This window comes from Ambystoma mexicanum, chromosome 7q (assembly GCF_040938575.1).
Source record: "Ambystoma mexicanum isolate Mex_15411 chromosome 7q, UKY_AmexF1_1, whole genome shotgun sequence".
Taxonomy (NCBI): domain Eukaryota; kingdom Metazoa; phylum Chordata; class Amphibia; order Caudata; family Ambystomatidae; genus Ambystoma; species Ambystoma mexicanum.
In genome coordinates this window covers 959,825,646-959,853,516 of record NC_090941.1, presented here as the reverse complement: position 1 = coordinate 959,853,516, position 27,871 = coordinate 959,825,646, and the positions used below count along the sequence as shown (strand labels likewise).

The 27,871-nt window shown below is 46.7% G+C and overlaps 1 protein-coding gene across 1 annotated transcript in view; it reads right to left on the bottom strand.

The window, feature by feature from the left end:
- Nucleotides 1-27,871, bottom strand: part of LOC138528419 (retinal guanylyl cyclase 2-like) — a 772,203-nt gene that overhangs the window by 346,965 nt on the left and 397,367 nt on the right. Inside the window, exons 6-7 of the mRNA XM_069640033.1 lie at nt 25,778-25,874; nt 10,430-10,549 (exon numbers count right to left, since the gene is read on the bottom strand). Coding sequence (XP_069496134.1) covers nt 10,430-10,549; nt 25,778-25,874 — 217 coding nt within the window. The remainder of the gene's footprint in view (nt 1-10,429; nt 10,550-25,777; nt 25,875-27,871) is intronic.

Genomic DNA, 27,871 nt, shown 5'->3' with positions numbered 1-27,871 from the left:
GGCAGTGTGTGCAATGCTTCACATTTGTCATGGATGTCATTGATGGATGGTGGTATAGTAGTATTTGCCTTTAGGCTAATTATGATTGTTGGAATGTGAAGGCAATCAACTTGCACCCGCTGGGGCTGATGAGCAGTCAGAGTCTCGAGTTCCTTGTCTGCAAGGTTTGGGGAGTAGTTTGTGGAGGAATGCTCCCCATACGGGAATGTAGTCTCGCGTTTCTATGCACTAACCTGCAGCCAGTAGGGGTCAACAAGCAGAGCATAGCATGTGGGAGGGGATGCTCCTGTGGCCCAGGCGGGCTGTGTTCGAGAGTGGGGGTGTAGTAGGGCTGCTTGTGAGGTTGGGTGAGCATCGCTCTCAGAGTGCGCTGCATGCGGGCGAGCTGTTGGCGGGGAGCATGGAAAGGGCAGAGGGCCAACCTAATGGAAGCTTCCACTCTGTTACAGTAAGTCTCGGCAAGTGTGTTGCTATGCGGCTGGCTTATGCTGTTGTGATTAATGTTCTGTCAGCTGTTAGAGGCTGCTTCCTCTTCTGATCATGCGCGCACAAGGAGGATCCTGGGGGCTGTAGTTTGTGGAGCAGGACTCATGCGCCTTGGGGCTGCAATGTGAATCTCGCAGCCGCAAGGTGTGCAGGTGGAGGAGTGCTCGCAGGGAATGAAGGTCAGCGCTGGTATCTGCGACCTCAATGGGACTGTTACTAGCCTTGTGGTTTGCTAGGCTGAGGATACTTATACTATTGTGAGGACTAAACTTACTTGCCTCAACCGCTTGAAGTGCAAGCAGCTCGATTAGCTGTTTGGTTTCTACCTGCGCATAGCGTGAATTGTCAGCAGAACTTCCAGCAGATTTTAGGAAACTGCTATGGGGGGAGGGGTAATGGAATCACTGAGTGGCAGAAGATGCAAACATAATGTGAGACATTTGCACAATTGTGAGAAAGCATACATTTCGATATGGCTTTGTAGTCTATATGCTGCCTACATTTAACAGTCAAATCCCTAAACCTTACGGTGCAAGTATCAAACAGTTCAGTGTAAGACAAAGTATTCACTGATTTTTCCTCGCTCCTTAATGCAGATTTTATCCCCGCTGCCCATGCATGTTCCCTTTCCCTTTCCCCATCCACTGATTCCTTCATGCTCTTCCTCTCATCCACCTCCTACTACCCTCTCACCTCCATGCTCCTCTTTCAGCCTTCCCACTTTCCCATCTCTCCCTAGGGTTTTTCATCATCACCATTAGTTCCACAATCACCCCAAGACTGATCTTCTGCAACCGTGCACACCACCAACAACCCGAGGATCAGCAGCATCACTTGAAGAAGGCAGCAGCTTCCTTTGATACTCATCAGACCTAACATGTCCTGTTGTCCTGCCTCACCCACTTCCGATTTAAGGTAGGAGGAAAACACGCCCACATCAAGATCACTGCACATGATGATGCAAAGCACAGCATCTTCATCCTCTCACCCTGCGATTTTCTACAAACACAACAAAATGTTTCCCTGACAATTATTTTTAAAATCGTGTCTAAAAGAAACTGATCCCAAAGGAAAGTAGCTTCCCAAAACAAAATGACACACCAAAATAAGAAATAACAAAGCATTCAGACAACACACAATCTTCCTCTCTACCAAGAAAGCAAAGTGTTCTCTGTTAAGATGGATTTCTGAACTCTGACCTGGTGGGCAGAGGTTCAGGTGGCCTGCCTAGTTTCTTGGAACAAGGTAACCTTCGGGACAAGCCAGACCAATCAAGGTAGCTTGGCGACGGTCACGACTAGGTCTCAGGAGGGGTGAGGGTGACTGAAAGACCTCAATGATCACACAGAGTAAAGGACACTTACAAATCACTCCGAGTCAGGTGTAGATATATTAAAAATACATATACATTTATTTCAAGGCCTTTGAGTTTCAATACACAAATCAAATCACAGTAATACTTATTAAGCCAATCCTATCTAAATACATATATACAAGACCAATGGGGTCTAAAGGGTTAATGTATGAAATTGGTCCACAACCTAAAAGGGGACAGAAACAGGCAGTGCAGATAGTCTCTAGTCCCTTCTGCATCCAACACCCTCCTAACTAAGAGGCAGTCCAATCCCTAAGAAGAGTGGAGCCTAATGCTCAAATATACATGCAATACAAGCGCACACGGTAGTTCAAATGGGCAAAACGGGGTCTCTTCAAGGGTCTATAGCAACATAGGAAGGTGGGTGAGGCGATGAAGAATAGGTTTCCACTATTCGAGGAGGGTTTCCACTTGAGGGCAGAGTCTATTCCAAGAGTTGGGAATAGTTTACTAGTTCGCACTAGCAGTGGAAAGGAGAAGGGCCCTCAGGGGCCACTCATGCATAAAAATGGATGGAGGTGCTAGGGGCCACAGGGTAGGGTTGCAATTACTCACCGGCCCTGGCACACTCCCGGCCAAACTTCAGCAGTCAAATCCACTTCGGTTGCAGGTTCAAGTGCAGCAATTTGGCAGCTCTATGGCTTTGAGCGACAAAGATACAGCAATGATTCCCAAATGGGAAAGTGTCGATTTCTCTGCTCCTGGTAGATGGATCAGGCCAGTTTCACTGCAGCAGGCTTCAGGGGCAAGAGGGGCGCAAATGCAGCACACCTGCAAAGGTCGTCACCACGGCTGAGCAACATGGTAACCGCGTATGCTCCGGTTCGGGTGCACTCATCTCACTTCAGACCTGGGAACGCAAATTATATGAAATTGGGTGTGAGGGTGCTGTGAACAAAGAGCTAGCGATATACCAAATTTCGAGGGCCTCCTTGAAACGGTAGCAGAGACAGAGCAAAGGTCCAGTGTAAGCTGGTCAGCCCACTGGTTAGGCCAGGGACACTTCCGAGAAGGCTTACTTGCATGGTTTGATGAAGGTGCCGAGAATAGTTAGTCCCACTATTCCTTTTTTTAAAACTTTTTTTTATTGAAAAGCTTGGCAGCAGAGCACAGACAGGCAACATAGGATATGCATACATAGTAGGTACAGTGGGGACATTGCAGGAATACAGTCAGATCTTCCAAACCATAACATTGTCTATCAGAGAGATAAAAAAAGGCATGAACATAACATAAATCAAAGTGAAGTGGCCCTTACATCAGGGTGAGGTATCTGTATGGGAGGGGGACAAGATTGGCTGCATCGTATCAGGGGTCGCCTGCAATTCTGACATATAGGAGCGGAACTGGGTCCAGACATTTCCAGGTCTCGAGCAGGCTGGTTGTAGGCCACGCCATGTCTCCTCAATATCCGAGGCCCATGTCAGAGCGTTGAGCCATTGTGCATGCGTGGGGGGAGCAGGGCGGAGCCAGCGAAGCAGAACGGCCCGCACTGCGAGGAGCATGCAGAGTCCAGCTAGTTTCCTGGAGTTTCGGGGCAACTCCGGAAAGTCGTGGAATAGGGCTTTCACCGGGGAGGGGTCCATGTGGGAGTCTAGCATGTCTGACACTGTGGAAAATACATTCTCCCAATAGTGGGAGAGGTGGGGGCAGCTCCATGTCATGTGTATGTAGTCAGCCTCATCTTGACCACACCTAGGGCAACGTGGGGAATGGTCTTTGAACATTCGGTGTAATCTGCTTGGAGTGTAATGAAATCTGTGGAGCACCTTTAATTGGATCAATTTGAACCGGTGGTTGAAAGATACCCGTTGTATTTGGGCGCACATGTGGGACCAGAGCTCATCCGTCATCTCCACCCCGAGATCCCCTTCCCACGCACACCGCAGCCCAGTAAATTTCGGTGCGGTCCTGGATTGTAGCATTGTATACAGTCTGGATATTTTCCCTCTAGTGGGCGTGGGGGAGGTCAACTCCTCGATCGCAGGATCGTCTGGTGGCACTGCGGGGAACATGGGGTAGACCCTCTTAAGGGTGTTACGCAGGGCCGAGTATTGAAGCCATGCGCTCGGGTCTCCCCTGAGGGGCAATGGTAGTTCGGGCCATTCCACGAAACTACCCTGTACGAATACATCTCGCAGCAGCTCGTAACCTGCCTCAGCCCACCTGCGCGCAGTCAGCGGTGGTACTTGCGGGATCCCGGGGAGAAAGTTCCATAGTGGGAGATTGCCGTGAAATGGGTGAGGGGTGTCCAGAAGTTTCCACATTTTCAACAGCGCCAAAGAGGTACAGGCCACGGGGTCTATTGTATCATGTGTGCGGGGAATGGGTTTTATCACCAGGGAGCGAATATCACGGTCACCGAACGAGCGTTTCTCGAGCCTGACATGCGGGGGGGGATCAGTTGTGTTGAACCAGTGGGATGAATGTTGGATTTGGGAGACCAACCAGTACTTAAGGAAATCTGGTGCCCCAAACCCACCATCAGGCATCGGGGCAGAGAGGGTCCCGAGCTTGAGCCTGACCGCGCCCGAGTGCCACAGAAAGGAATTGGTGCTGCGTGTTAGTGTCTGGAAAAAGCCCTCTCCCGGCCACAGGGGAACATTGATGAATCTGTACAATAGTTGGGGAAGAACTATCATTTTTAGCAAACCGATTCTGCCCGCCAAGGACATCGGTAGTTTACTCCATGTCTGAAACTTCGTCGACAGCCGCGTCAAGTAGTGTTGATAGTTCTCCTCCAGGATAGTCACGGGTTGGCGAGTTATTTCAATACCCAGATATGTGAATTTCTCCTGTGCCCACATGAAGCCCATTGTGTCGGGAGGGGGGGAGGTATGTTCCGTGAGTGGAAAGAGCATAGACTTAGAACAGTTGACCTTGAGGCCTGAGATATACCCGAAATACACCACATCCCTCAGAATCGGGGGTAAATTAACGGAGGGGGACCGCACAAAAAGGAGCGCGTCGTCAGCATAGAGTGATACAATGTCGGCTAGCCCGGCCGCGCGGAGCCCCCTGTGTGAGTGGACCTGACGCAGCATGTCGGCGAACGGCTCTATCGCTAGTGCGAATATTAGAGGGGAGAACGGGCAGCCCTGCCTCGTCCCCCTGGCAATGTTGAAGAGCGGGGAGCATCTATCCTCGGTGCGGACACTGGCCACCGGTCCCGAATAGAGCAACTTAACCCAGGAGCAAAACACTGGCCCAAATTTACACTGTTCGAAGACACGCCAAAGGTAGTTCCAAGAAACAGAGTCGAACGCCTTCTGCATATCGAGGGTCGCGGCGACCGCTTGGATGTCAGGGCTGATTCCGCCGATTATGTTAAAGAGCCGTCTGATGTTCATGGCGGTAGATCGGCCCGGTATGAACCCCGCCTGATCTGGGTGAATAATGGAAGGCATGCAGGGGGCCAGCCTGGTCGCCAACATCTTGGCGAAGATTTTGGTGTCGCAGTTTATAAGAGAGAGTGGGCGATAGGAGCTGCACTGAGTAGCGGGTTTACCGGGTTTGAGTAGTATTGTGATAGAGGCTTCCCGGAGCGATGGGGGGAGCATGCCTGCCTCCACCGATTCCTCCCACAGAGCCTGCAGATGGGGGAGTAAGAGGGCCTTATAACACTTATAAAATTCGACTGGGAGACCGTCAGTTCCCGGAGCCTTCCCGGAGGACAAGGAGTCAATGGCATCTGCAAACTCCTCGGTGGTAAGTGGGCTATCTAGGGCATCAGCGGTCCCGGGAGAGAGAACCGACAAGGGGAGAGCCGAGAGATAGGAGTCCACCTCCGCCCCCGTAGCCTCGTCAGCGTTGGCATATAGAGCTTTATAGAAAGCAAAGAACTCCGCGTTGATGTCCTGTGATGCGGTAGCCAGGGTGCCATCTGATCTAATAATACCAGGTATATGTGGGGAACCGAATTCGTGTCGGACGAGACGAGCGAGGCAGCGGCCCGGGCGCCCACCCTCACCATATCTCCTCGCCAGTCCGGGACTATCAAGGAAATTCTGCTCTCGCTCCGCCAGGGATCGGAACACATCCAGCTCCTCCCCCAGGGCCGCGAGGGTCGCAGGCGTCGAGGACCTGGAGCACTGGGACTCCAGGGAAGCCAGTCTGCTCTCGCTGGCCCCAATGTCCTTTCGGATTGTTTTAAGTATGCCACTCTCTTTAGATATTGCTACGCCCCTTATGTAGGCCTTAAAGGCCTCCCACAGTGTGGCCTGGGAGGAAACCGAGCCCTCATTTATTTCGAAATACTCCACAATGGCTGCCTCAAGCTCCGATCTAAATACAGGGTCTAGCAGGGAGTGAGGTTTCATCCTCCACCTTTTAACCCGGTCCCCGCTCGGTCCCCAATCCATGGTGATGGTCACCGGGGAGTGATCGGATAGGGTTCTAGGGAGAATCGTTAGTTGTGTCACATTTTTAATCAATGCATCGGATATAACCCACGTGTCTATTCGAGAATAGGAGTCATGGACTGATGAGTAGAAGGAGTAAACACGGGAATCAGGGTAAAACAGGCGCCAGGCATCGACGGCTGAAATACGGGGGAGGGATGATAATGCCGTATAGGCTGCCCTAGTGAGTTGGCGGGGCCTGGACCCTGATCTGTCCAGGTTGATATCAAAGATAGTGTTAAAGTCCCCCCCCCATAGAATAGGGACCAAAGGGAAGCTCTCAAGGAGAGTTATGATGTGTGTGAAAAACTCCGGGTCATCGGTATTGGGGCCGTAGATGTTAAGTAGGATCACCTCCCTATTTTGGAGCATTGCGTGGAGAAGCACATATCTGCCCTGAGGATCCATCCGTGAGGAGATGAGTGTAAATTTAAGGCTTTTATGGACGATAGTCATGACTCCTCGACTTTGAGTGGAGAAGTCGGTGTAATATCTATGGGGCCCCCAGGTTTTAGCAAATCTCATGCATTGTTCGGATCGAGCATGTGTCTCTTGTAGAAACAGGATTTTGGACCCATGGCGCTCCACGTGTAGCTGTATCTGCCTCATTTTCTTAAAATTGCCTAGACCCCGTACATTCCAACTGATAAACGTCAGATTTACCTCCGCAGGGGGAGGCATAGCACACATCACAGCGGGATAGCGTCCAGAGGGCCGATACTGCAGTCCCGTCGTCCCACTTGCATTGTATTGTCCCGTTCCTTGTGCACCCTGCCAAAGCTAAACTTTTCCAAAACAGTAACCCCAACACCCTCCTCCCCCACCCACATCCCTCCCCGAACATGAGGAATGATGACCCCGAACTCCCTAACCCAAGACAAAAACAGTGGCATCATCGCCTGGGGGGCTGTGGGCCAGAACGATGGCGCCGCTCCGGGCCTACGGCAGATCAAGTCAAAGCACAGTGCCTTCAGTGATGTTACGGACATTACTTGTACGGCTATACACGGCACAGTTTACCTTGGCACAGTTATGCAGGTTACTCAAATCATTGAAGCGTAGTTGGACGTCGTGTTTTCGGGTCCACAGGAGAGAGCCAGTGTCGACTCCCCTCCAGCGGTTGTCTGCACGGTTGTAGAAAGAGATATCGGGGAGAGGGGTCAGCCTGGGAAGGTGTCATCGATGAATCTGGAGGCCTCCTCTGGGATCGTAAAGAACGATACTTGATTGTTATGTTCCACTCGTAGTTTGGCTGGATATAGCATGGAGTATTTGGCTCCGCGGTCCCTGAGTCTCTTTTTCACTGCCAGGAAAGACTTGCGTTCACGCTGGACCGCCACCGAGTAATCCGGGTATAGGTGTATCCGTGCTCCGTCGAGTGAAAGTTCGCCCTTGAGTCTTGCGGCCTTCAGGATGGCGTCCCGGTCTCGGAAGTTAAGGACGCGGGCTATAATGGGCCGCGGGGGTGCGCCTGGTTTGGGTTTTGGCGCGAGGGCCCGGTGCGCCCGTTCCACCGCAAACTGCGGGGATAGCTTCGGAGAGTCCAGCAGGGATATTAAGGTGCGTTCCACAAAGTCTTCCATCGGTTCCCCGATGCCGCCTTCCGGGACCCCAATGATACGGAGGTTGTTGCGCCTCGAGCGCGATTCTAAATCCTCATTTTTCCTTTCAACCTCAAGTACGCGGGTGGATAGGGCCACAACCTCAGATCGTAGCGCCCCCAGGCCATCTTCGGCGGATCCCATCCTGGCCTCCACCTCACGGACCCGGCCATCGGTTCTCTCCATGTGGGCCTTGATAGAGGAGATGTTACCATTCATGTCGTCGAGCTTCGAGTGAATCGCGGTGAACCCCTCTCGGATAAAGTCCATCATGTCCTGGGGCTCCGGGGCCGCAGTAGAAGAGGTAGTGGCGGGCGCCTGCTCGGCGGCCTCCTCAGGGGGGGCGACCGGTGCCTTCGCGAACATGTTGATGGAACTTTGTTTTTTGCTCGTCCCTTTAGTCATGATGGATGCGAGGCGGCCCCGTGGGAGGGAGGAGAGTGCCGATCGTGTCCCTCACCTCCACGGGTAGGGTCTTCAGAGCCGAAGTGTCGCAGAGGGGTTCCCGCCGTGTCCGAGCGCTTCCTTCGTGCTGCGGGTGGTGGCCGTCCGATTCGTAGGCTCGTGGTGAGGTGCTATGCGCGTGCAGGTCTGCGCACAGAAGACTTCAGCACCAGTGGACGGGTGTCCGCAAAATACAAGTGGCCCGTCACCAGGCCTCACTCGGCGGCCTCGAGGGCCAGGCCAGGGTCGGCTGCGCAGCAGGGTTGGCGCGCGTAGTCCGTGGGGGGAGTCTCGCCCCTTCCCGATTTCAGGGTTCCCGGCGCCGATTTTCTTCGGGAATTGGGCCGGTCGGTCCCCGGGCCGGTGCCTCTCGAGTCGTAGTTGACAGGTACCAAATTAATACCGTATATGCCAAAAATCAGGATCCAGGTATCTGCCTGCCACGGAGCTCACGCTTCAGGCGGCCATCTTGTTCGGCGCTCAGCAGCGCCCCCCTAGTAGTCCCACTATTCCAATGGGTCGAAACGTCTTCATAGACCTTCTAACACAACGGATGCATAGGGGTCCCACGGGACGACAGTGCGCTCAGGGTGCCAAACCTTCCAGCGGGTCACCAGCGGTTCCTCGATTCGGCTTCTTAGCTTCAGGATACTTGGATCCTTTCCTTTATTCAGTGAGAACTCCAGAGATCGACATGGTATGGGTGTTTGGGGGCTTCTCTTATCCAGAATCTCCTTTGCGCCAAAACAAAGAGGAACCAATGGGAGATCTACTCACTTACAGGCATACCATACGTGGACCAATCACGGACCATGGTGGTCCCAGGCATTCACAGCACTCCAGACTCTCTGGCACCCAGGATGTGTATTGGGGATAGACACCCCAGCCCACATCCTGAAGACACACAACGAAACATGGAGAAGCCAGCGAAAGCTTGACATTTAGCGGGAAAATGCATGCCCTAATAAGGACTGGCCTGGGTCAGCTCGACCTGGTGAAGGTGAAGGGGCAAGATGGCTAAAGGACAGGACAAAGAACCTTGTGGCATGGCCATTTTGCAGCCAGGCCACCTATTTGTGCCAAACACAGTAATCGCGGTTTACCTGTCAGAAAAAGGTTAAAATACATGAAAAAGATAAGCTGCTACCAGCCCTGTCCGTGGCACACCTGCACATCTCCTAAAAAATCTTTCGAGAGTATCTAGGGCCTTTGGAAATGACTAAGAGACCCAAGTGTACTGTACTGGAAGGTACATTGTACACTTGTTAGATGTTGCAGAAAAGTTGCAACATTGGAAAGGACTAAGGGAAACAAAGTCTCAAAGTACTGACTGTCTTAAGGGCATGTCAGTTTCCCCATTAAAAGTGAGCGAAAGCCCAGAGGAGTGCAGCAGAAGGCTGCGCTCCCCTGGCAAAGTCAAACTATGGTGTTAAACAGAAGCAAAAAAGTTGTGGGGTACACAACTGGAGGGAAAATTACACATAAATGGAAATCTTTCCTAACACTCTCTGCCTCACCTTGCTGCAGTCAAACTCAACCTACAAAAGAAACAGGAAGTTGCTGGTTCCCTACTTAGTTGTCCACTTTCCACGAGAACCTACCCAAATCCTCAAAAGAGTAACCAAATCACGCGTGAACATCACAATCTCGGCAAAAACCTCACCCAAACTCCAAAACGGAGATATGTTTCCTGATTACACCCAAAATAGTGTGGGTGCCCAGATTCTCACATGGACTCCCCAGGATTTACTCAAATCCAGAGGGTGAGTTTGAGAGCATATGCAGATGGATTTTTGGCAGATTCGCCTAGGCTTACTTGTCACATTGGGAAAGAAATGGATGTCATCAATGTGTATATGTTAGTCAGAAAAATGCATAACTAAATAGGATATACAAAATTATAGCAGGACATATTTTTGATAAATCCCTTTCACATGCATTCTAATAGGTCACATAAATAGAGCGGGTAATTTGAAATTGTGAAATGCAGATTTGTCACATAAAGTAGGACACGTCAATAACCTTTGAGCCCAACATGTGGCTTTAGATTTAAATGGAACAACAGCTGTTTTTCAGCTATTCAAAAAAGTACAGTAGTCAATGTGGAGTGACACACCACCCACCTCATACACTGCGACGTTGGTGTTCTCGTGTGTAGCTGAAACACTCTTTGCAGACAATGACATAGCTGTCGATCTTGTACTTTTGCCATCAGAATCACTCATGTTGTCAAGATTAAGTTTCTACAAAAGAAACAAACGAATTAGGAAAACATGAGAAAGGTTATCAATATTTCTGACCAGAAAACATTCAACTCAATAAGACATTCACCACAATGTTTAGTGTCTCTGGCCAAGTCTTATAAAAGTTCTCTGCCCATTCACATGATGTGTCCCTCCGCATTTCCCCACATCTGCCTCCTGCCTAATACCAAACAGCTTGAAGACTACTTTAACCACGATAATGTAATGAAACCACAAGTCAATACTACGTCCTCTTGTCTGCCCGTACCAGTCTAGAAGAAGGTTCTTCTTTAATCTTATCTGTACATTCCTTGGCCCCTAACATAAAGCTGGTAGAAATCATCCTCTGGTGCTGCTTGGAAACATACTGAGAAGGACATCTTGACTTACAATATCTGCATGGTTGTCCTCACAGTCCAAGGAAGTGCTGATCACCACATGAACTGAGTCACCCAGATATAGTCACTGGCTGGGCATTTTTTAATTTTTTTATTTATTGAATATTTATAAGGAGCTTATACAGCAAGATAGTGTTTCAAAGTGCCACAAGGCACAAGGGAAGGGAACAAGGGAGCAAATAAACAATGCAAATGACAATTAATAAATAGAAATGAACAACGGTTCTACTAAGCCTTGTGATATTCGGACAGTGCAAGTGCAGTAAAAAGAAAAAAGGGAAAAAAAGGTGGGTGCGTTGGGGCAAGTGCTATTAGGGTCCTCTAGGGGAGGACGTGCCACAGGTGCCCATTGGGGAGGCAACAGGTAAGTGCATGGGCGGAGACGTCCTAGGCAGAGAAGGAGGTCTACATCCCATCTGGTAAGTACAGAGTGGAGGCAAACCAGACATCAGATGGGTGTGGGACTAGAGGGCGGGTACTGGGGTGATTGGGGAAAAAGGCCAGGATCCTATTGAACTCTTGAGGGACCAGGTTTCCAATCTCAGCGACAGAGGGGATGGTTAGCATGGAGAGGGAAGGAGGAGGAGAAGTGAAAGGTCTTGAGTTGTTTGCTGAACTTGAGGTGGTCCGGTTCAACACAGTGAGAGAGGGAGACTGTTCCATTGAGGTGCCAGCTGAGTAGAGAGATCTGCCACCAGCTCTCTGCTTGGAGAAATGTTTGATCAGCACAGAATTCGAGCCAGCAGATCAAATGGATCTGGATGGAGATTATTTAGTAAGAGAGAGCTGCAGGTAGCATGGTCCCAGGCCCCAGACATCCTTGTGGATGATGCAAAGGGTCTGGAATTGGATCCTTGCAGCAAACGGGAGCCAATTAAACGTTTTAAAAAAATATTATTTATTTATTGTGTGGTTTAGTACAAATTTGAACTTTTGACACATCTAGTAACATCAACATATTTTTTATTTGAAACAAATCTTTCATGTCCACATTTTAAAAGACATCCTAAACTTTGCATCCTAAAATACAGTTACAATTTCAAATAATAATACAATTTCAGATTTAAATCTGAAAACGTTAAAATGATTTTGCCTGCCTAAAAGAGTAAAATTGATACAAACAACTCTTCTTTTTTTTAGTTTAAAATGTATTTAAGACAACATCCAGAGCTTTATGGGCAGAGAAATTTCATTTGTGTTCATAATTCTACACCATTTGTCCTCCTCTAATATACAAGTGCGCAACTCAGTTATTCTATTCTCAAGCACAGGATGTGCAAGGCTGGACAATGCACACACAAGTGCTTTAAAGTTGTGTCCTCTAGGGCACAATATGGACATAATTTTTCCCCCTTAAGATCTTTTTCCTTATCCCCAACACCTCCATCGCAGGGAACAAATTTAATTTTACTCATCATTTGAAACCTAAATTCTCTAGACGGGTGTTTCCTGAGGTATGGGGCCAGAATGTCATAGTTCTTTATTGTCCTGACAAAATGGTCAATAAAACACTGATACTCCAACAAACCAGCTCTAAGCTGGATCCACATGCGTCTAAACAACTTTTGCTTCACTTTATTTGGGTTTGTGGACAATTTGTGTGCTGAGGAATCAATTTTCACAAGGGTCTGCATGCACCATGCTGCCCAGTCCATCTAGACCATAGGTCGCCAAACAGTCGATGGAGGGCGACTAGTAGCTCGCCTGAGCCTTTTCAGTCGCCCAAGATACCGAAAAATTAAACATTTATCCTAAGTTATATTATTTAATGGTGATTTTTGCAGCCATGTTCCGTGTTCAGGATCAGAACCCTAGTCGGCCCAATTGCAGGCAGAGAGCTTGGCTACTGTGCCACTTGAAACTGCTTGTAAATCCACTGACAAATGTCAGTATCACTTATGCATCTGCAGGCCGCCTGTAGTACCACAGTTGGCCGTGTGCGCCCCCACGACAGTCTTTCTTAAGCAAGCTGCTCTTGTTTGCCAGAGATGTTGGAGGGGCAGGGGCAGGATCAGGATCATTGTGACCACGCAATGAAAATATCACAGTAGCACTGCTGCTCGCCTGGAAATGTTCAAAATAATATTTTAAAAAATGGTGCAATTTCTTTCCAAATTCCACACCGTACATTTCCACTTTAAATCACTTCCATGACACAAGTACACCCACTTTTAGTACATTAAGCAATCCAGAGACACGCTGTACAGTAGAAGCCTACCAGGGTAGTTCAGCAGGTTGACAGACCGATGCTGAGATGTTATATATTCAAAACTACAGGTTGTTAATCGTATGACTTTTTGCAATGCATTATAAACAAAGTGCTATACAATGTGTTTGGCCAGGGTATGGGTGGGCTGGTTGCTTGCTTATATTCAGGACTGAGGTGAGGATATTTCTGCCCCTGTGAAAATCAAAAGTTGGTACCCATGAACCCACAGTTTAATTTCCTAAAAACTGCTGTCAGCATAACAGAAGCATTTGTGATTAACCAGTTTGACAAGCATTTAACATCTTTATAAACATAACTTGTGCTAAAACACAGAGGGGCACACAAATAATAATGATGTGTTATTTATATAGCACCTTAATCCAAAGCGCTTTACAGAGCACATATTTACATGCAATATCACCCAACTGAAATTGGTACGTGCATCGACCTCAGAAGGATGAAAGGCTGAGTTGGCCTTGCCGGGATTTTAAACTGCGACCTGCAGATCACGCTCAGATAGCAGCAGCGAGCGCTCAACCCGCTGAGCTATCTTACCGGCAAATAACAGAGTATGTGTGGTGTCTGACAAAAAAAATATTTCAAAGAAAACTTTTGAACGCAAGCAACATTTTTCAATTTGGAAATTACTTTTTTTTTATTTGGAAAATAATAGTGTGCCTAGCATGTAGAAAGCCTGCATAAAACGCAAAGGAAGGGGCACAAAAATTACAGGATATTTGTATGGTAGTCCAACAAATATCTGTCTTTTTGAGACAGCTACTAATAAATAATAATGCAACAAAGAGGTTTTTGAAGTTCTTAATATATTCGTGAAGGCATAGGTTTTTCCATCTGTTTATAGAGGGGAAATAATTAAGCCAAAAAAATATTGGTAAAAATTCCGAGGCTTATAAATATCCCCACCCCGATATCGTCTGCTAGTAGCTCTCCACTGTTGGCATCCACTACAAGTAGCTCTAGCTAACGTAAAGGTTGGAGACCCCTGATCTAGACCTTTCAATTACCCTCTGTCCATATTTCATTAAGATGGACAGAAAATGAGGCATTGGGCAGAGAAACAACACTGGCATATAACTGCGGCTTTGCCCCAACTCAAAGAGTGTTCCTGCTATTGGGACTGAAGCCGGTAAATGCAGCACTTTTCTCCACAACTTAGCCTCCAACCTAGCCCGACTTACTCAGTCTTCTCTTGTTTGTGCTCCAAAAACCAATTTTGGAAAAATGGTCTGTTTGAACAACTTCATAACAGGATGAAACTAAAATCTCCCAAATGTATAGTCAAATTGGACAAGCTGGCTAGTTGCTGCCAAAAACTTTGCCTTTACTTCTGCATCTGGTGCATTACCACTCTTTCCATCAAAAGTACATGAGCCCTAATACTAATACGTATTTACCTTCTCCAGAATTTGACTTCTCATAAACCCACCATATTTTTTTCATTTACAGGTCCCCCTATTCAGCACCAACATTTTAGGTTTTGCGCTATTAATCGATAAGTCCAATTCACTCAGGAAATTATCAATTGCTTTTAAAGCTCTTTGCAGCCATATCGGGATCATATCTCAGATGACGATGTCATCCGCATATGCTAAATATTACACTGTTACATCTCCCAGCTTTGGGGGATTTGTCCTAACAGTCTTCCAACAGGTTAGCATATCCTTAATGTAAAAGCAGAATAAGAATGGACTGAGGACTCACCCCTGGCGCAGTCCCCGATTCGTCTCTATCTAATCAGAAAAAGAACCATATGAGTCCAGTGTGTCTTTAATTTTAGTTCCCCGGTGTAATGCCTCCAAGATACCAATTAATGTTTGGGGACAGTCACTATCCTGCAGGCTCTTACAAAGGATTGCCCTATTCACTTGATCAAATGCTTTGCTAACATGCAGGAAGGTCAGATAAACTGGCCTCCCCTGCTCCTTGGCTTGCCTAGACAACATTTCTGGGACAAGACTATTAAGGGCAGTTACTAGTCCCTTTTTGAAGCCTGCTTGGTAAGGGCCCTGACAGTCGGCACTGCTGGCCCTGATTTAGAATTCTCTGAAAATCAACTTGGCAAAAGTTTGATTAGAGGCATCCAGCAAGGAAATGAGCCTATGTTGCATTGGTGACAGTCTAGTTCCTCCCTTAAAAATCAAAACAATCAGAACCACACCACAAGTACCCAGGAGATTTCTATTTACCAAGATGTTGCCAAACAAATGTGACAAAATCTGAGTCCATAGCAAAATATTTGATTTGAAAGTCAGGTTGGACAGACCGTCCGGGCCGGGGGCATTTGATGTTTTACTCGACCTAATCAAAGCAGCAATATCGTCCAAGTTCCAACTTAAGGCCCCCCACCCACTGACGTGAGTAAATTGGGTGCATCTAGGTGCCCCCATCTTTACATATACTTCAGTGACATACTTTACCCAAATGCCTTCCAATATTGCTTGAGTTTGCAGGTATTGGTCTGCCCCTTGGATTTAATCAATTGCTAAAACCTTGTAGTGTTACTACCCAACATGCCGCTCAACATTTTTTCTGCATTGTTAATCCTCATTAGCAATTTATGGCCTTTTAGTCAATTTTGTATAATTCTGTTTCACTATGAGGACCTCATTGAGATCCAATGGAGTCCCCGCCCTCCGTATCGTCCTTATCTCTAGTCACATCGGCCTTTTATGCTTTTGGACCAAAGATTTAAAGCCATAGATGTGCCCAACCTTCCTTAATCCTTTTTCCAGATGCTTTGCTTGCATTAAACCCCCAAAGACCATAGACACACAAGGAGCAAGGCCATTTGGGGAGCACAGGATGCTCCCCTCTTCACAAAAGAGATACACAATTTTGTCATCAAAGGCCATCGCTATTCTTGGTGACCACTTTACTGTGTGATTACTTGGGTTGATTACACCCTGTTGGGTCTTTACCTCAGATTGTTCAACCCTAAGGAGTGGAAGCTTACAGCAAATCATAGAATGGTTGCTTAAGTTTGTAGTTTTTACATTCAGACTTCCCCCTTTCTGGAACAAATCGATTGATAGGAAATAGTAGTCTATAGTAGAATGCAATGGGCCATTTGGCCAAGTAAAACTCGGGGGCACATCTCCAGAGTAATTCCCATTCAAGGGCACCAAGGCCCAAGCCTCTAGCTCCTGTTGAACCCTTTTTCCCTCTCCCAAGCTTCCCTTACCATTGTTACCTTCATCGGTACTTGGTACCTGTAATCATCCAGGCATTCTGCATTTAAGTCCCTGAGGACCATAACCGAGGCTCCCTCTTCAGGAATTTCCCCAAGTAATAGAAAGGACATAAAATTCAGAGCTTCCTCTATTTTAATGGACTCTGGGTTTAAATATACACTGACCAGCAAACACTTGCTAGTCCCCACCTCACTCATTCCCGTCCATTCAAGCAAAATGGCCAGCATATCCCTCCTATTCAAAACTATTTTCCGAAAAGAAATGCCTAAATGTCTCCTAATAGCAATCAAAATCCCTCCGAATGGCTGACCGCTTATACCTCGTTCTGCTTCAACGTGAACTACATCAAAGTCATCTACAGTCGGTATATCCATCAAAATAGTTTCCTGTAAACACACAATATCATAAGTTTGGAACACATCTGGATTATTCATAATATACACAAAACACCTTGAATTCCAGGATATGAAGGACAAGTCCATAATTCAGGCTTCACCATTGTAGTCAGCCACCTTAGTTGACCACAAAACACCTTGCTTTGCAGAAACTGCACAGAGTGCAATGAAGACCCCACCATGTCGGTCTGGAGGGTGCTCTGTCACTCCACATCCCTATATTCAGCCCCCATTTCACCGGATACAAATTTTGTTATAATAGAGGTCCCCACATCAGCAACTTCAAACCCTAGTGAGAGGAATTATTCATTTTCTGCCAAAATTGCATTTTTAACAATTTGCGAGCGTAAGTGTAGTTTGACAATGACCAAACAATCCTCATGGACGAACTACACTAACCCAATGTCACCAGTAGTTACCAGTTTCAGGCTAGGGATTTCAAACAGCAAGTACAATATGTCAGGGGGGGGATTCTATTAGAGATTTCAAAGCGGTGACTAAGATGCAGACAGAACAAATTAAGAGATTTTAGAGCTGGAGAGATACAGTCCCTGGGCTTGAGGCCAATGATATGTCTCGCAGCTCTATTCTGGATTAGTTGAAGAGGATGGATTGAAGAAAGAGGCAATTTGAGGAAGAGGCTGTTGCAGTAATCCAACCTGGAGAGGACCAGGGCCCTAGAGACATTGATCTTCTGTGGGAAGGTGAGGAAAGGGAGAATGTCTCTAAGGAGGTAAAGTTGAAAGGGGACCTTCTTGGCAAGGTCCAAGATGGGAGTAGTAAAGGCGAGAGAGTAGTTGAAGACAATCCCAAGGTTTCTGCCCTCAGTGGAAGGAGAGGGAGGTGAGCCCATAGAGGGTGGCCAGAATACAGGAGGAAAACAGGGAGTATATGTCCCAATAGGAAGGATCTCGGTTTTACTGGCATTAAGACAGAGATCATTGGAGGTGCACCAAGACTGAATAGCAGACAGGCAGTCAGAGATGATAGAGGAGGAAGAGGAGAGCTTGAAGAAGAGTTGTGTGCTATCTGTGTAACACTGGAAATGAGTAGAGAAGGCAGAGATTAGGTGAGCAAGAGGTGAAAGGTAGTTGTTGAAAAGCCAAAGTGAGAGGATAGAGCCCTTGGGAACACCACATGTAGAGAGAGTGGTGGGGGAGGAGAAGCAGCCCGGGAGCACCTCGGAAGGGCAGTCAGTGGGGAAGGAGGTCAACCAATTCAAAAGGATAGAATGGTTGAGCGTGTCAAAAGCGGAAGAGATGTCAAGGAGAATGAGAACGGCAGGAGAGTTAGAGTCAAGATTTCGACTGAAGGCTTTTTTAGGAGTTCTTGAGAGAAGAGGGGTAAGAGCCAGATGCTAAGGAGTGATTACAGAAGTGGGCAAGAGCCGGAGTGAGGGAGGAAATGCTGTCCTTAATGGTTCTGGAAGTACAGGGAGATACCTGTTTGGATGAGACCTTCATAGAGCAGACTACTCTAGAGATCTCATCCGTTGTGATAGGTGAGAAGGAGGAGAGAGTGTGTGTGGGGGTGGAAAAGAGGCCACGGGAGGTAGGGAGACAGGCGGAGGAGCAGAGGAAGGGGAAGAAGAAAGAAAGAGGTCAGCATCACCTGAGGTATGGAGGTGAAAAGGGTGGCCAGTACAGAGGGCGTGAGAAGGAAGAGGCAAGGTGGAAACTGCAGAAGGATTGGCTAGTTCCTTACAGATTTTGAAGAGTTCAGCCATGTTGTTAGAGGCTCAATAGATACGGGCTTGGATGTGGGCCCTCTTCTTGATGTGAATAGAGGGACGGTATTGTCTTTGGAGTAGGCGACTGGCCAGTTTGTCAGAGGATGAACCCAATGTCTGCCACTTCCGTTCGGCAACTCTGCACTTGCGTTTCAGAGCGGCTAGATCGAACTTGTACCAGCGGTCACGCTTGGAGGCAGGTTTCAGGAAGATCATCATGACAGGGGCAAGAATGTCAAGAGTGTTAGTGATAGCCAGATGAAGATTGGCAAGGACAGAGTCAGTGGGAGAGTCAAGAAGATGGGAAGGGGGAAGGTGGAGGCAAACGCAGCAGCTGACACTCGTTTCATTGGTCAGATGACCGCAAAGGAGGCTGGCAGTGCTGGTGGAGGCTCAATCATGGGGCCGAGAGGTCGCAGATGAGAAGAGAGGAGAGAGTGGTCAAACTAGGTGAGATGGGTAGTGAGAGGTTTGGAGAACGGGAGATCAGCAGGGATGTAGGCATCAAGAGTGTGTCCGGCAGAGTGTGTCGGGTCGGTGGGGAGAATAGTGAGGGAGAGAGAGAGGTATAGATATCACTGTAGAGAGATGAGGCAGGAACAGCAGAGCCAAGGCGGATGTTGAAGTCTCCAAGGAGGAGGAGTTTCGAAGTAGAGGTCATAAGAGAGGAGGTGAAGTCAGCCCATTCGGAAAGGAAGACAAACACATGGCCAGGGGGCCTGTAGATAGCGGCAAGGGTGAAAGAGTCAGAGAGACACCAACTTGCAGACAAGCCTTTCAAAGGAGGAGTAGGGCTGGGTGGGTATGAGAGAGGTAGGGACCCACACAGGAAAGATCAGGGCTACTCCACCACCAGGTCAGTTGGGCCGAGGTTTGGATAGGATCTTGTAGCCATCAGAGAGAAGGGAGTCAAAAGCAGTGACTGAGCTTGCATTTAACCATGTCTTGGTGAGAGTGAGGATGTCGAGATCAAAGTGTTCAAGAAGAAGGCAGATGTCAGAAGAATGTTTGACAGCAGATCGGTTGTTCAAAGTGGCTAAGGGTCGCAACCTTTAAAGGTTTTCTGAGGAGGGGCACAGGGAGGTGGTACACCCATCAGAGGTGGCGAAGGGGGTACAGAGATAAAGGAAGGTGGGGTAGCAGGGGAAGGTATGAAGTTGATGAGGGCTGACAGGTGCTAGTCAAAGAGAAAGATATTGAGTTGAGGACCCTGGACCATGATAGTGCCATTGTGATAGACATTAATGATGCACCTAGAGGATGAGAAGTGCATCTAGAGTACTTCCCATCTAGTGCCACCATTAATGGGTGAAGAGGAAAAACTGGAGGGGTAGAGATCAGGTGGGAGGTCCAAAGGTCTGGAGAGGGCACAGTGAAGAGGATATCAGTGATTGTCTGGAAGTAGCACTGATGTAGGTATCAGCAATACGTAGGCCAGAATTGAGGCCACGAGATATTTTTAAAACATTTTTCTTCCAGACTTCGTGAGAGAGAGGGGATAGGTTATAGAGTAACAGTTAGAGTAGATGGCAGCGATGGAAAGTGCCATTGAGGTGGAGAATAGGGACAGTGGAGAGGCTGCACAATGCACAAGCACTGTCAGCAGGTGGCTTAGCAGCCGAGGGAGACATGTGGATGCACAGATGTAAAAGCACACCTAAATTTGAAATTACCACAAAGCGCTAAAATGCAGCACAAAATGGAGTATGCACAGATGGAAAGCAAACCTAAATTCGAAATTACCATAAAGCACTAAAATGCAGCAAAAAAGGAGGCAAGGCACTAAAATTCAGCACAAGTTGGTGGAATGCACAAATTAAAAAGCACATCTAAAATCGATTTTCAGGCAGGTACTAAAATGCAGCAAACGATCATTGTTGTATGGGTGGAAGCACAGCAAGAGCAACAATGCAGGTAGTGGAGAATTACACAGTGGGAAGGATAGAGTAGTCCAAAGGCTAGCTGATGGCCAGCAGCACACCAAAAGGCAGAAAGTGAGCCCTTAAAGACACGGTGCACGTAACAAACACTGTGGTGGGAGGGTGTCATAGGAACGCTATCCTGGAGATCCACAGCCACTTCTGGTAGTCAGAGTTAGCAGAGAGGGAACTGCAGGGCACCGCAGTGGAGAGGTGGAATTTAGCTGCAGTGCAGCTTAAAGACCGGGTCATAATCAGGAGGACAGAGAGGGAGGGTCGGGTGAGGGAGCGCAAGTGGAGCTGTGCGTTTGAGGGGAAGTGACCACACAGGGTTTCGAGGCATTAAGTTAATGGAAAGTGGCTGCTTATCCAGAACGCGAGCGCCCGTAGTCATATCAAAGTGGTTGTTCCATTATAAGTTTGGATGCTGGAAAGTGGCCCTCTCCACAGCCATGATGAAGAGTACCTCACAGGGCCTGCACTGCATGGTGCGATGCACAGGGGATATGAGCCCTGCTCAAAGAGTGATGAAAGAAAGGATCAATCAAGGTGCTGCAGGCACCCATGTAGTGGCGGCCCTTGAGGGGACCAGTGCTCACCTGCTGGCTCCGGTGTTGGCAGGACGTTTAGCGCTGGGGGCAGCCAAGCAGGCAAGCCTCTTCCGGGACATCAGTGGGGGGAAAACATCTGATCAGCCTGCTGCACGGGGCAGCCATGATGAAGAATCCCTTGCTGGGCAAATTTAGGGCCTGCACCACGTGGTGTGACGCGCAGGAGATATGAGCCCTGCTCATAGAGTACAGAGGGTAATGCTAACTACTGACATTTCCCCACAAACGGATCAGGCTTGCTCCACCCTGATGTTGGACGTTGGAGAATATGCAGTATGATAACACAAGGAATAAATGGGAAGTGAAAAAGTGATATGTTCCAATCATATGATTCAATTTACAAGTGTTTTTTAAGCACTCTTCACAAAAACCGGAAGATGTGTGGATCTGTCAAGTTACATTTCTTGTGGTACTGGCCTAGCTTAAGCCTTCAATTAGTTATTTAGTGTATTTCATTGGCATTTTGTAGCACGCTACATTGCACTTAAATATCACTTTGTAGCGCAAAGAAGGGAGGTGATGGAAAGGTCAAAGGATATTAACACCTGCACTTGAAGACTGCATTCCAGACCCTGACTGATGCAATGTGAAGAAACTGACAGAAGAGGAACAGTCATAGAGGAAGGAATAGTCAGGGGACATCCACAGTGAAACCCAAAGGCTGCATTCCAGACCCTGACTGATGCAATGTGAAGCAACTGACAGAAGAGGAACAGTCATAGAGGAAGGAATAGTCAGGGGACACCCACAGTGAAACCCAAGGGCTGCATTCCAGACCCTGACTGATGCAATGTGAAGAAACTGACAGAAGAGGAACAGTCATAGAGGAAGGAATAGTCAGGCGACACCCACAGTGAAACCCAAAGGCTGCATTCCAGACCCTGACTGATGCAATGTGAAGAAACTGACAGAAGAGGAACAGTCATAGACGAAGGAACAGTCAGGGGACACCCACAGTGAAACCCAAAGGCTGCATTCCAGACCCTGACTGATGCAATGTGAAGAAACTGACAGAAGAGGAACAGTCATAGACGAAGGAACAGTCAGGGGACACCCACAGTGAAACCCAAAGGCTGCATTCCAGACCCGACTGATGCAATGTGAAGAAACTGACAGAAGTGGAACAGTCATAGAGGAAGGAACAGTCAGGGGACACCCACAGTGAAACCCAAAGGCTGCATTCCAGACCCTGACTGATGCAATGTGAAGAAACTGACAGAAGAGGAACAGTCATAGAGGAAGGAACAGTCAGGGGACACCCACAGTGAAACCCAAAGGCTGCATTCCAGACCCTGACTGATGCCATGTGAAGAAACTGACAGAAGAGGAACAGTCATAGAGGAAGGAACAGTCAGGGGACACCCACAGTGAAACCCAAAGGCTGCATTCCAGACCCTGACTGATGCAATGTGAAGAAACTGACAGAAGAGGAACAGTCATAGACGAAGGAACAGTCAGGGGACACCCACAGTGAAACCCAAAGGCTGCATTCCAGACCCTGACTGATGCCATGTGAAGAAACTGACAGAAGAGGAACAGTCATAGAGGAAGGAACAGTCAGGGGACACCCACAGTGAAACCCAAAGGCTGCATTCCAGACCCTGACTGATGCCATGTGAAGAAACTGACAGAAGAGGAACAGTCATAGAGGAAGGAACAGTCAGGGGACACCCACAGTGAAACCCAAAGGGTGCATTCCAGATCCTGATTGCAGTAAGGTGAAGAAACTGATGGGGGCAGGAACACACATGGAGCAAGGAATAATCGGGGGTAAATTTGCTAGCTGATCTCATCACTTGTGACAAAAGAAGTTTGGAAAATCTGGCCCATTGTCTTCAATCCATCTTTACATTGCTTTAAAAGCTCAATTTAAGAGATGGGATTGCTCAATTTGAATGAAATCACTAGCCATTTAAATAGTTGTAGCTGCTCTTTGTCTTAGGTTATCTTTTCCAGGTATTTATGTGTGGAAACTCGGAATGATAGACCACAGAGTGAGGCTTTGCAATTGTGAGTTTAGGGGGTGGGGTATTTGTAGCCCCTCTTACTCCTCTGTCTGAGATCACCGCTCAGTGTAATAGAGTCATAATTAATGCTTCCAAAAGATCTTGGGTGAAGTTGCAGTGATTGTGCATGTGCAATCGAATAAGCGAAAGTGCAAACAAAATGCAAATTAGTTTGCACTGGTGCTGCATGGAATGCTCATGAGAAAACACTACGGACAGTATTATAGTATATTAGCCCATGGAAAAATGTGAGTTGTACAAGGGTAATCACATTATCTCCAGCACATTTACATTGGTACTCAATTAGCACTTGCACAAATGTGATTGTGCAAATGCAAACTGTGTCCGCACTTCTGGTAATGTGGTTTCACATGACCAAACATTTATTTTCTCAGTTTACCTTTAATATTATGAGTAATTTGCAATGCGATCATCTGCAGGTGTATGGCCCACATGTGGTGCTACCACAAATATTAATGTTTTTCCTTATCCTAGGGAGATATGTTGTTAAATATGTGGTAATACCAGGGCTGCATTTTTTTAAGTCATATTTTGACGACCTCGGCCTGAAGTCCTAAGAGATGATCTTATTGACTTATTGAAACTTTTAAAGTGGTGAAAGCTGCACTCACAAAGCCCATAACAGTTTGAATACTGTAGTTTCGGAGTTGTGATTTTATGTGGAATGTGTCTTACCGGGTCTTTGTACTAAAATGATGGCTTTTGTATTCATGACTTCTGTCTAATGTGCCATGATAATGATTTTGTTTCATGCGTTGTACATTTGATGTTTTGAAATTATGTTCTCAATATATTGCTGTTGGAGAAATTCACCAATTCAAATTTGTCTGCACCCCACTAGGACCCAGTGGAGTTTCTTGAGGAATTCTGAACTGGTTAGATTTATCGGGTGCATTTTGGTGGTGCAACCACCAAAATAAATATTGCCAGCAACCTTTTTAAAGAGAAGAGAGTAAAGGGGTGCCCGGAAACTGTCTTTGTGTTTGGCATGACAACTGGAAATGCTGTGGCATAATCACCTGACACACTAAATGTTATTTCCTATTCCATTACGCAAATGTAATCCAATAGTGGCTTGGGAAACACATTGGGCCTCATTAGGAGTGTGCCGGCTCCGGTAACAACGCTGCCGGTAAGCTACTGTCACTGTTGTTCCCGGACCAGCACAGTCCGAGGTCGGACCCGGCGGCGAAACAGGCCCCGCCCGCAGACATTGACAAACGCATCGGCACTGTTGCACACAGTGTCGGTGCATCCGTCCTCCCCATTCCCATTGAGTCATATGGTTCTCGAATGGGAATGGGGAGTGACATTTTCTGGCAATGCCCTGGTGATTCCCCATTGCCAGGCGTTGGAGAAAATGTACAATTCCGGCGGCAGCATGGCATTCTTACTGGCCGGGGTTGTAATGATCCCCATTGTCTCCCAATCAGAAGTTCTGTACCATGGCATGTGATATGTGTCACTTTCAAAGCAGGGATAGAGTAGTGGTCTTTGTTTTTGCAGCCAGAGTGAAATTGGCTATATTTGGGCTACTTTTCTGGCCCCATTGGGCTTCATACAGGTTTCCCTTTCTGGATAATGTTACCATACAAGCAATCATTTTTTAACAGGTGCAGTACTACTGACAACATAAAGATGCCCTCATAAGAAATCTTAGGTTTCTTATGTGGGCATCTTTATGTCACTTAGAAATAATTGCTTGTATGTTATTGCACTGCTCCAATCTCAATGAGCACATCTGTATGTTGTTAGTGGTACTGCACCACCTCTCCAATAAAATGAGGACATCTGCAGGCTGAATTTCATTGGATATGTGCAGTACCACTGACAATATACAGATATCCTTGTAGGAAATCATGTTGAGATGAAAACTACAATATATGACAACTACAACCACAGACTGCAATTATACCTGCAACCAAAAGATGCCACTCCCCACACACGCTTTTACTCCTTTCCCCCTTGTTCTGTCCCACCTCCCCCTTGTGCTGTCCCTCGTCCCCCTTTCACTGTCCCTCCTCCAAACCCCTTGGACTGCCTCTCCTTCCCCTTGCGCTGTCACTCCATCCACCTCTAGAGCTGCCGCTTCGCCCACCTTTGCGCTGTTCAGCCACCCCCTTTTTGCTGTTACTCTGTCCTCATTTGTACTGTTGCTCAAAATCAATATATTTGACATGCTTCAATCTGCTTATTTGTTTGATGCATCTACAGAGCCCATGGCCATGTAACAGAGAGCTCTCAGACAGCAACAACCAAAGGTTACATTCACTCATGGGCAATGGCAGCCAGGCCATAGTTCAGGAGATCTTTGTCAAGTGGTTAAAGAATACCTGCAATGGGAGACTGGCAGGGTAAACGTGCATCCTTCAATATAGGGCGTTTGAGAGAGCAGACATTTTTGACAAATATGGAATTCTGGAGATCATGAATCACAATTCCAACGAGAACAAGATTGGGCAGGGCGCGTAGGTTGAAGATGCAGGTGGTAATGGCTGACCTCTTTTTTAAGGCACAGGGTTAAGATGTGTCATTTGCTGGGTAGATGGAACGAATTGGATGGTGAATTGGGAGTTCTATTCACTAGAACGTGGACATTGCATCCCCGCCTGTACACTCCTTTAGGCCCACACAGGTCAACACTACCGAATCAAGTACCCAGCAAATGTTACATTCCCAAATAATGATGTAATGACAACACTCCTGTATATCAGAGGTGAGTACTTACCTTCATACTTAGCTTTGGGTTGATGAATGCGAGGTCATCCTGGCTCAGTAATATTTTATTTGGGCCCTTCACTAATTGGATCTGGCGAATGCTATGTCTGAAAAAGAGAGAGTTTTCAAGACATGTTATAATCAGGGTATTTCATCGGTATATAGCAACATGACATGTTATAATCAGTGTATCCAACAGTTATAAGGCAACATACTATGCCTGAAAGAGAAAAACATATTTCCACATCATGTCATAATCAGTGAAATTCATTGGCACATAGCACCATTGAGTGTGATTGTGCAATGTAATCCGCCGCAAACACATTGTAATACTCCATCTGTTTCCCTCCAACGAGTGATATTCAGGTGCTTTGACAGAATCTCTGCAGGGAATGTCTAGTCATCGACAATGAACAGGAAATGGACCTCTCCAAGTAGAACATATCTCTCCTGCATTCAGGAGTTCAATATGGGAGCCTGGGCGTGGAGAAGCCCCTTCCGCTATCATCTATGATAGATATTAAGCAAGGCGTGCCATTGCGATCACATGGTGGAAGGGTGTGCAGGGTGGGGAAAGGAACATGTTATGCTAGTCGTATATCACTTTAAAGTATGCAAACTAAAAAACAACATATTTCATTAAGAAAAAATATCTTATATTTTTAATTTTTGTATTGTTTTGGCTGATAAATCAAAAAACAAGAGAATATTTAAACATGAGTACATAAAATAATCAAATATGAAAAAATATCTGAACATACAATTTTAAAAGAATATAGAGTAACATAAAAATATATTCACTCACATAACACAAGGTTAAAACATAAAACAAAAAAAATGACTAGTTACCAAAGAGGAAGGTTAACACTGTTGGACATAAAAACATATCCGTTAGCATGTGTCTTCATTACTCACCAGTTTTATTTCTGCTAAAAAATTCGAAATTGCATATCTTAAGTGAGTTTTGTATCATTTGAAATATTATTTGCAAAGCTTCTTCAGTATCTAAGTCACTATAAGATTGAAGACATTTTCGAAAATATTTTATTCTTTGGGCTGCTAAGGTTGTGCATTCCACTACAATATGCTTCAAGGTCTCGTCTCCACTTTTACAATAGTGGCACAGTATATTTTCCATTCTTAAGGGGTACCATCTGGCCACGATTTCTTTCGTTTCGCCATGCATTAAACCTGAGACGCATGAGATCTCTGTGATGATCAGTGTTAGTAGATTTTAAAAGATAGGCCTCAGCTGAACCATAACGCTTCAGGAGAAAAGGATTTTTATTGGCGTCTTTATACTTCATACATCGTTCTTTTGGTTTTATCCCTCCTCCAAACCCCTTGGACTGCCTCTCATTCCCCTTGCGCTGTCACTCCATCCACCTCTAGAGCTGCCGCTTCGCCCACCTTTGCGCTGTTCAGCCACCCCCTTTTTGCTGTTACTCTGTCCTCATTTGTACTGTTGCTCAAAATCAATATATTTGAAATGCTTCAATCTGCTTATTTGTTTGATGCATCTAAAGTTTCCCATAACTTGGTTTTTGCTTTCATTGGATTAGAAATTAATACATCCTGTGTTATGTTTGCCTCGTGGAGATAATCATGGACCCTAAGTTTCCAAGATCTAATACATGTATCATTTGAGTTTTGTAGGTCGTCAGAGAGAAGTGATGACAGACCATTATTGTTGTTCCTTGCAATACATTTGCAAAACAGAGAACACATTTTCCACTTATAATTTGCATTCAGGGATATAAGACCCAGTTCAAATCTAAGTACAGCAATAGGGATGGATAGCAGAAGATTTAGCAATGATTTAGCAATGTTTTCCAAAATCTACTTTCCATACCATTCCAGAAAACCTCATGCTTCCATTCCTTCTTATATAATATCATGGAAGCAGGTATCACTTTTGTATTTTTTGTGCAGGACATGATAGTAAGAGACATTAATAGATCATGCACAAAGACATACACTTAGACACATTTGTGAACAAATGTGGTGTCCCCTAAAGCCACAAAATGTGACATGAGCAGCTTCTAGCCAACATGCTTTGTGGCCCTCCTCCCCCACCTCCGGGCAGTGCATTCATACTACTGCA